This window comes from Triticum urartu, chromosome 5A, assembly GCF_056163025.1.
Source record: "Triticum urartu cultivar PI428250 chromosome 5A, HENAU_Tu73, whole genome shotgun sequence".
NCBI lineage: Eukaryota > Viridiplantae > Streptophyta > Magnoliopsida > Poales > Poaceae > Triticum > Triticum urartu.
The window spans coordinates 108,506,332-108,515,379 of record NC_141877.1 but is presented as its reverse complement, the minus strand read 5'-3'; the positions used below and the strand labels follow the sequence as shown (position 1 = coordinate 108,515,379).

The 9,048-nt window shown below is 46.9% G+C and overlaps 1 protein-coding gene across 1 annotated transcript; it reads right to left on the bottom strand.

The window, feature by feature from the left end:
* Positions 1 to 660: 660 nt before the first annotated feature.
* LOC125508063 (uncharacterized) lies at positions 661 to 8,760 on the bottom strand. The gene is made up of 14 exons (XM_048672633.2): positions 8,425 to 8,760; positions 6,606 to 7,045; positions 6,408 to 6,471; positions 5,940 to 6,296; positions 4,465 to 4,589; positions 4,234 to 4,342; positions 4,007 to 4,152; positions 3,854 to 3,927; positions 3,382 to 3,487; positions 3,153 to 3,246; positions 2,994 to 3,069; positions 1,619 to 2,904; positions 1,325 to 1,516; positions 661 to 1,227 (listed from the first exon to the last, which is right to left on the bottom strand). The coding sequence occupies exons 1-14, from the start codon at positions 8,431 to 8,433 to the stop codon at positions 1,036 to 1,038; spliced, it is 3,270 nt and encodes a 1,089-aa protein (XP_048528590.1). The 5' UTR covers positions 8,434 to 8,760; the 3' UTR covers positions 661 to 1,035.
* Between the last annotated feature and the right edge of the window lie 288 nt (positions 8,761 to 9,048).

Sequence of the window (9,048 nt, the reverse complement as noted above, 5' to 3'; positions counted from 1 at the left end):
ATTTACTAAACAACCAAGAAAACAAACAGAAGAATATTCTGCAGATCAAACAATCTTCACAGTAGAAGTTTCCATTTCCAATACTCCTTCCGTTCACAAATATGAGATGTTTTGGATATTTCAATATGAACTATATAGGGACTGCAATGAGTGAGCAAACACACTAAAATGTGTATATATACATCTGATGCACAAAAAAAGTTAGAACAACTTATATTTGTGAACGGAGAGAGTAGAACATGCTGCTGCACCCATAGATTAATCTATTGTAAGCAATACAGTCAAGCAAAGATAAGTTTAAGCTGGCTGAGACCCAAGAAAGCACATACTTTCCTCTTATTCAACCATTCAAAACAATTCTGAGAGAATTTAAAGTCAGAGAATCCACCCTGAAGGATCATTATCACAGCTCCAGCAGCAGTGCGAAGAACAAGCAGTGAAACTTGACCCATGAATTAAATACTAGAACAATAGTAACTCCAAATTTTAGCTAAACAACTGCAGCTTGCCAATTACACTCTGGAAATGCAACATACAGCAGATCATCCAACAACAGATAACTTTCGGTTAAATTCAACCAACCCATACAAAAGAGAAGCAAGCACAAGGCATATCAGAAAGCTGCAAATCACAAACTCCAGCACTGCTCACCAAGAGATATAACTGAAAAGGATCCATCTTACTTAGATAGTACTAATACATAGGTTCAGTGAAAGAGCGCGATAACAGATAACAAAGGGGGGCTTCACATGGTACCGATGCTGTAAGCTTGCCAAAATCGAAGGGGACGCAGCCCCCTGTCACAAAGCTTACAGAACCATGACCATCAAGCATCTAGGAAAAGGTATTCCTACGCAAAAAAACATAAGGGAGCAGCAAAGGGCACTCCTCTAAACATGGCCTATTTAGGCGCATCATCCCACAAGCTCAGAACATCGAAGGAGATGGGATCAATGTCTCCTTCAGTCTGTGGGATCGCCTGCCTTGTTCTATGCATTACTACTAGATCAGTCTTCGGTATTAGGGAGCTAGACCTTATGGACCAAACTTGAAGTGCTCAATCATGCAGTCACAGACAGTGCACTTCTTGAGCAGTGTCACCGAGGCCAGGAGGCAGCCTCGGCAAGCTATGGTGTGCATGCAGGGGGAGCATCTCACAACTGCATCAGCTCCACTGCAGACAACCATCAACTGGCACTTTTGATCCGAGACGCACTCCATGACTCCCTGCGTGTTCAGCAATTAATCATCAGGCAAAATTGAATGCAGCTGTAGTGAAAGTAGAACAGCAGAGCAAATTTTAGCTGCTGAGAAAATTTGTTACCACGTGTCGGGATTTTGCGTCCAGCGCCGGGGCAGACTTGACTCCACTTACAGCAGTGCCACAGGTCATGCATGCCCTGACATTGCACCTCATCATGCAGGCAACACATATCTTATGGAGGCACGGGACAAGCTCCATCGCGGCCTCACAGGAGCGGCATATGATGCAGTAGTCACTCTTGGCATGTGGAGTCTACAGGTGGAAATAAGTGTGTCAGTCAATGAATCAAGACATGATTCTGAGCCTAACTAATGTGGCAAGCAACGTAACACAAGAGAAGAAGGGAGCACTTACTAGGTACTTGTCCCACTGTGAGTGGAAGAAGGAGAATCTCATTTCATTCTCGCAGCTGCTTGGAGTGATTGCTGGCCTTTCAACAGGACGATCAACAAAGCGTGTTGTTGGTCTGGGTTGATTCAAATCAATCTTCCTTGCTGGTCCCGGCTCAACCAATTCAGCCTTCCTAGGAGGACTGGACTCAACCAAATGAAGCTTCCCTGCAGGCCCAGGCTGAACCAAATCAGCCTTGCTAGGAGGAGAAGGAGGAGGACTGGACTCAATCAAATCGAGTTTCTTTGTAGGTGCAGACTCGACCAAATCAGGCCTCCTTAACGGTCCTTGTTCGGCTTTTCCAGGAAGAGCTCCAGACACGATCAAATCAGGCTTTCTTGCAGGTGACTCGATCAAATCAGACTTTGGTGTGCTCACAGTAACCTCATCAAGTAAGCTACAATTGGAGGTGGAATCACCATCCGGCAGGCTTTCGCCATTGCTTCTGCTACACTCATCATCATGCTGGCTCTGGACATTGGTCTCGCTGCATGCATCACCCTGTGGACTGTCAGTGCTATAAGGAGCATTCTCAGTGATATTGGCGGTAAGTGGTGATCTTGGAGAGTGATGATCTGACACTGATTCTGGGAGCTCGTCATGATCAAACGAGTAAGGCTCCAGCAAGGGTACATACTTTGGCCTTGAGAGGGGTGGCAGAAGGACCATATGTGTTGCAGGGCCATTTCCTACAGGGACTACACGCATCCTGCATATGCCAGGGAGGGAGCGCATGAAATCGCTTAGCTTAGGATAGCCAAGGGCAGAATGATCAAGCTCCATTCTGCAACATGATCTGAAATCAGTCTTCACAGAGCATAATGGGTACTTCTCCCCATATCGCTCGGTTGCTTCCATGAGAAATCCTGGCAACCACCTCCTGAATATGAAGAACCAAGACGGGAGGTGCTTCTCTGGCATTGGCCGCCGTTTTCCAAAGTTATATTGCTCAGCTTGTTCATCCTCCAGCTCACTATGAGTCACTCTTGGGGACTCACGTACATGGTGCCTGAAGGAAGTTGCTCTTTCGAGTTCAGGCAGGGACGGTCTAGCAACAGCATCCTTTATCTCCACTCTCTTCCCAAGCACATAGACATGATGAGCTTCCTTTGCACTAATCATATCCTTCTCTCTTTTGAATTTTACAAAGCCAAAGCCTCGGGACTGTATCCTCTCGTCTATTTTTAAGGTAATGACTATTGCTTCCTCCACAGGTCCGAATTCAGTACTGAAGAATTTGCTAAGGTACGCTGCCAGAAACAAATGCCAAAGAAAGTGTTAGAAGTACATTCATGTTCACTGTGTTGAACATAACTGGTTCAGGAATATGAAGCTATACCATCGTCTACTGAAAGCGGGAGACCCCCAACAAAGATTTTGCGAGTGTAGTCATGCTTCTCCCAATGATCATTATGCTATAAACAAAATATGTTGTAAGCAGATCATGTAAACAGAAAAGAAGTCACTTGGTAATACAGATACAGGATGCCTAGATTACCCGAGATAATTTGGGGCCTTCTTTCGGGGTACTGTGGCCCTTACTTTTAACCCGAAAATCCCGGTGACCTACTGACGCCTTTGGCACAACATAGCTGCAAGGATATTCAAAGTAATATCTTAATTTTAACTTCAAATGAGCAGCACTTTCTCTACATTTCACGTAATTGTGTACAGATATGGGCCTGACCCCTTTTTGAAAAAAAGAAAAAAAAAGATATAAGAAATACCTTTCATAATAATCGTCGTTGTCACAATCATCGAAATCATCATCCAGAAGCTCTTTGTGCCTTTCTTTTTTCATTGCATGGTTCTTTTCCATTGAGCCATGGTTCACTAAAAAGGAACAAAATTCAGTTGAAAATGCAGTAGTGCTTGATATGCATTATTATCAGTAAAACCAAAAGTATCTAACCAATCTTTATGTAATTCAAACAATAAAATTCCCTCCAGTATTATTTGCAAAAAAAAAAAAATCCTTCCAGTGTAATGAAACAGATCAAGCAATAGAACATAGAAGAATGTGATCTTATAGCAGAACATGTGCTTTGATTGAAGAATCAAACACAAAACTATGGGCAAGTGAAGTGCTTTTATTTACATGAGATACACAAAAGGACAAATGAAGTGCTTGTATTTACGTAAGAGATGTTCTATTTGCGAACTCAGTCAAATATTTAATATCCCAGAAAATCATCTTACTTGGTACAACATTTGCGGAGTTGAGAAGGAACCGCATGTCCTGGGATGTCGCCACGTCTATTGGTCTTTGCTTTCTGTTCAACACCAAAGAATCGCATCACTGTAAGTCGATCAAATCACTGAATACAAGAATTCTTCAGAAATATTACTCACCGTAGGTTCTGGGCTTTGGGGTTAGCCCCATAACGCAAAAGAAGTCGTACACAGCTCAAAGAACCATTTTTCACTGCAAGGAATAATGGGGTTTCTTTGGTCTTGGAAGGTATATCAACGCAATCTTGTGCATGAAGCAGAAGTGACTTGCAGATCAAAGAAACAAAATACCAATTAGTCACAGTGGTATTATATTAACCACTTGAAAAGGAAGTAACAAAGGCTACCTGAAGAGCCTTGTAATTGCCCTTAGCTGCAGCGCTGTGCACTGGTGTGAGACCTAGTTTGTTCCCCTGGAAAACTCTGGCACCATTCTTCTGCAGGAGCCACACAATCCTGCACAAAGACAGAAGACAATTAAGGACACTTGGAAATAGCGAGAACAACAATCTTACTGTTTAGCAGTTAATGGAGCAGAATTTTCAAGAAGTGTTTTTAATGGTACAGTTTAGCTGCACCTTGGCTCCTGTGTGCTTGAGCTACTACTAAGGCACCAGTGAAGTGCTGTGTTTCCTTCGGGGTCGGTTTCATTGACATCAACATCCCCCATCAGAAGCATCTTTGTGACATTCATATCTCCGGCCTACACAAGGAATCAATCATTGCAAGTTTTTCATATGTATAAGATGCAGCTTTATAAATTGCAGCTTGTTAGGCGTAGCACAATTACAGCAATATTGCATCAACTGAACATAAGAAAATGCAGAGCTGCTTCTAGATAATACATAAAAACAAAGTGTGTAGATCATAATCATAGTAACCCATTAGGAGTCTTTCCTAAAATAAGGTGTGGACCACAATTACACATATTGATTACTCACTTAAACTTCATGCCAGTCCTAGCAACTAATTTCATGTGCAATGCAAATCCAGAAGTGTTTAAAAGGGAAAAAGTTTGTGTAGACCACAAAGTAAAGACACTGAACACTCAATCATTGTAATTTTTTCTATATATATAAGTTGCAGTTGCACGATTACAGCAATATTGCATCAACTGAACATAAGAAAATGCAGAGCTGCTTCGATAATACATAAAAACAAAGTGTGTAGATTTATAATCATAGTAACTTATTTCATGTATTATTTTAGGAGTCTTCCCTAAAATAAGATGTGGACCTCAATTGCACACATTGATTACTCACTTAACTTCATGGCAGTCCTAGCAACTAATTTCAAGTGTTTAAAAGGGAAAATGTCTACGTAGACCACAAAGTAAAGACACTGAACACTCAATCATTGTAAATTTTTCTATATATAAGTTGCAGTTGCACGATTACAGCAATATCACATCCACCAGAACATAAGAAAATGCAGAGCTGCTTCTAGATAATACGTAAAACAAAGTGTGTTGATCATAATCATAGTAACTCATTTCATGTATTACTTTAGGAGTCTTTCCTAAAATAAGGGGTGGACCTCAATTACACACATTGATTACTCACTTAACTTCATGGCAGTCCTAGCAACTAATTTCATGTGCAATGCAAATCCAGAAGTGTCTAAAAGGGAAAAAAGTCTGTGCAGACCACAAAGTAAAGACACTGAACACTCAGTCATTGAAAGTTTTTCCATATATAAGTTGCAGTTGCATGATTACAACAATATTGCATCAACCAAACATAAGAAAATGCAGAGCTGCTTCTTGATTATATAAACAAAGGGTGCAGATCATAATCATAATACTCACTTCATGCATAATCTAGAAGTCTTTACGGAAAATAAGGCGTAGACCTCAGTTACACACACTGATTACTCAATTAAACTTCATAACAGTCATAGCAACTCATTTCATGTGCAATGCAAATCTAGCGGCGTTTAAAAGGAAAATAAACCGGTGTAGACCTCAAACAAAAGACACTGAATACTCAGTGCATTGCGAAATTTGGGAATAGTGACAATTTAAGGGTAGCATGAAACTAAGAGCAATCGGTACCTTTGCAGCCCTAAGTAGAGGGGGCAAGCTTCTCCTGTCAACTTTTCGGTCCCTCCACACTGTGGCCCCAAATTGGTTAAGCAGCTGAATCTCACAGAGCAAGGCTTTCCTCCTCATTTCATTGCCTTCTCTAGCTGAAGCCTCTCCAATCGACAGAACCTCGTCCACAACAGAGTTGTAGATTGATCTCTTTGTCCTGACGCCATCAATCACCACGCTCACCATCGCCGATATCCTTTCCTCAGTCACCAGGAGCAGCATTGCGAGTGCAGCGACACGCCCCTCCATGGCGTATCTGTAAGCCACCTCCCCAACCTCCCTGGTCTTCTCTGCCAGAAGCCTCACCGCGTTCAGATCCTGCACACACATCCAGGCAAGTTGCAGTTTGGCATGAGAAATTGATCCTATCTAGTATCAACCATGTAAGAGAAGTTTGGACCTGTGTGTGAGTTTAGTGATGGGACAAACCTTTTGTTGCAGATAAGCAAGAAGATCCTCGACCGAGTTGTCCTGTGACCAATCAACTTGAACCCTGAAGAGAAAGCAGCCAGGGAGGACGCAGATGCATTGCTGTCAGTTTGATCTCAAATGGCATCGACCAAATGAGCAATCATCAGTACTAGCAAATACTAGTAGCACGCAGTTGGTGCCATGCCATTGACGCACCTTCTGCTCATGAGCGCGACCTCGAGCGCGACTAGGCGTGTGCCATCGAGCAGCCTGACGTCCGTCCGGGCGTTCCTGGAGAGGAGCAGCTGGATGCACCTCTTGGAGTGCCCCTCGGCAGCGACGTGGAGGGGCGTCCGCGTGAGCGGGTCCCTGGCGTCGACGGAGGCCGGCGTGATCCCGTACTCCCCGTCGAGGAGGAGCCTGGCGCACTCGGCGGCGTCGTGCCTGCAGGCGAGGTGGAGGAGCCTGTTGGACATGTCCTGGTCGAGGATCCTGGCGGCGTCGGAGCCGTTGCGCAGCCGGCCCAGCGCCGCCTTCTTGATGCTGTCCACCGCCGCGAGGAGGAGCGCGGTGTCGTCCTCCACGACGGCGCGGGAGACGTCGTTGTCCTGCTTGCCCATCTTGTCCGTCGTCCCGCCACCCTCCTCGCTCAAGCTCTGCACCATCCAAGCGCCAAACCAAATCGAATCAAAATTCAAAAGTGACAAGTCAAACTTGCTGCAAAAAAATTCCACGAAACTTGCCGCAAAAAAGTTCCACGAAATCTTTTGAGACCCGAAGATTGCTCCAAAATTTCTGACGAAAACCGATCGAAAACAACATGACAAAATTAAATGGGACAATGCAGCCAGCCAAGGTAGCATAAATGGAGTGGCAGTCTGCAGGCCTCAGAGCGCAGGCACGAAACTGGAAACTGGATCGCCTTGAGGACACGCAAGGGAAAAGGAGCGCAAGAAGAACAAGCAGACTCGACCAAAGCTCGGTCAGGAAAGCGCAGCTAGCAGGCTCTCGCTTCGCTCGAATCATGGAGAAACGCAGACTGGTCATGTCAGGGCGTCGATCGATCACGGGCCGGAGCGACACGTCGCCCGAGACGAAGCTGGGAAAAGGAACTGCTCCCCGTCCAAAACGATCGCCGAGGACGAAAAGCTTTCCGGTTATGATCGGCAGCGTGGAATCTCATTTTCTCTCCCTCCACCGGCGCCAGAGAGTGCCTGCATGCCTCGTCAAATCAAATCGTCCCAAAGGAAAAGCAAAGCAAAGACAAGCCAAGCCGGAAGGAATATACCATGACCTCATCAAACGGCACCACGAAGAAGAAGAACACGCGCGTTTGCGCTTGATAATCTGACGCAAAAAACATCGAAGACGAGGGTCAAAAAACCCCAAAGCAACACCTACCCAAATTAACTTCCAGCATTTGCAAAGAGGACGGATCGAAAACAAACCACCACTGGACGGAAACCAGGGGGAAAACTAGCACGGGCAGGAGGAGCAAAGGGTTCGGAAGGAGTGACAGAAGACTTGATCCCCTGAAGCAAACTGAAGAGAATCTCGGTTGAGGGACAGCAAACGGTGGGTCATGGACGGGGGAGCGCGATGAAGGATCATGCAGACGAAGGATCATGCAGACGCATGACAACGAGACCCGCGAGAAACCAGGACCAGATCGTCCGGAAACACCGGCCGGGACCAAACCTTTGAAAACCCCGGCGGAGAAGGTAGGAGAAAACCCCCAATCCCGTGCCCCGAAACGGCGAAACCAACGAACCAACCCAGCCGAACCGGCACCGAAAACGAAGGACCATTACTTACCACCTCCCTCCCTCCCTCTCGCTCCGGCGGTCGGCGAACCGTGGCACCGCCGCACAAGCGAGAGCTCATCGGAGAGGCCCACCCAAAACCGCGAGGCCAAAATCATCTCATCTCATACCCCGAAGAAATCGATCGAATCGAACACGCAGGCGGAAACAAATCAGCGACACGCAGATGACGAAGAAATGCCGGCGACGCCAGGCCTCGATCGCTCGCTCACCTCTCCCATGCGCGCGGCCGGAGTCGCAGAAAGCCTCGCCGCACCTGCTCTGCTGCTTCCCCGAAACCCCTCTCCACCCTCTTCCCGCTCGCTCACACAGACAAACACCCTGCGCCTCCGCTCGATCGCCCTCCTCTTATGTAGACTGCTGCTAGTAGTGGAGCGCTCCTCCCCTCTCCTCTCCCCGCCCTCCGGCACCCACAGACACCCACCGCGCACGGCGAACGCAGACTGCAAAAGCCGCACTTATCCTGCACAGGCCTGTCCGCCTGTCCCTCTCTGCTCACCGTCTCTCTCTCTAGCACAGCATGTCTCGGTAGTCGGTACCCACCCGCCCGTCGTAGTACCCCTTCACAGCTTTCGTGCCCCACCCCACCCCCCCTCCTCCCATTAAAAGCTCTGCGCTTTTTGCCGTTCCTGGCATCCGGGCCGCGCCGTGGGCGGGCCGTAGCACGGAAACGGAAACGCGGAACCCCGTTGCGTTCATGATCCCCGCGACGCGTGGCGCTCCGCCACTGGCCACTGCCCCACCCCGGAAGCTGCTTGGAAGGCGGGAGAGGGGCAAGCTCGTCCGGAGGAGAGCTATGGGTGGGCTAGGCAGGGGCCGCGCTCGCTTTCCTCCGC

Coding starts and splice junctions, on each gene's coding strand:
- LOC125508063 (XM_048672633.2), bottom strand. Junction 4,153..4,233: donor GCAATTACAAGGCTCTTCAG/GTAGCCTTTGTT, acceptor TTGATCTGCAAG/TCACTTCTGCTTCATGCACA. Junction 1,228..1,324: donor ACGCAAAATCCCGACACGTG/GTAACAAATTTT, acceptor CTGAACACGCAG/GGAGTCATGGAGTGCGTCTC.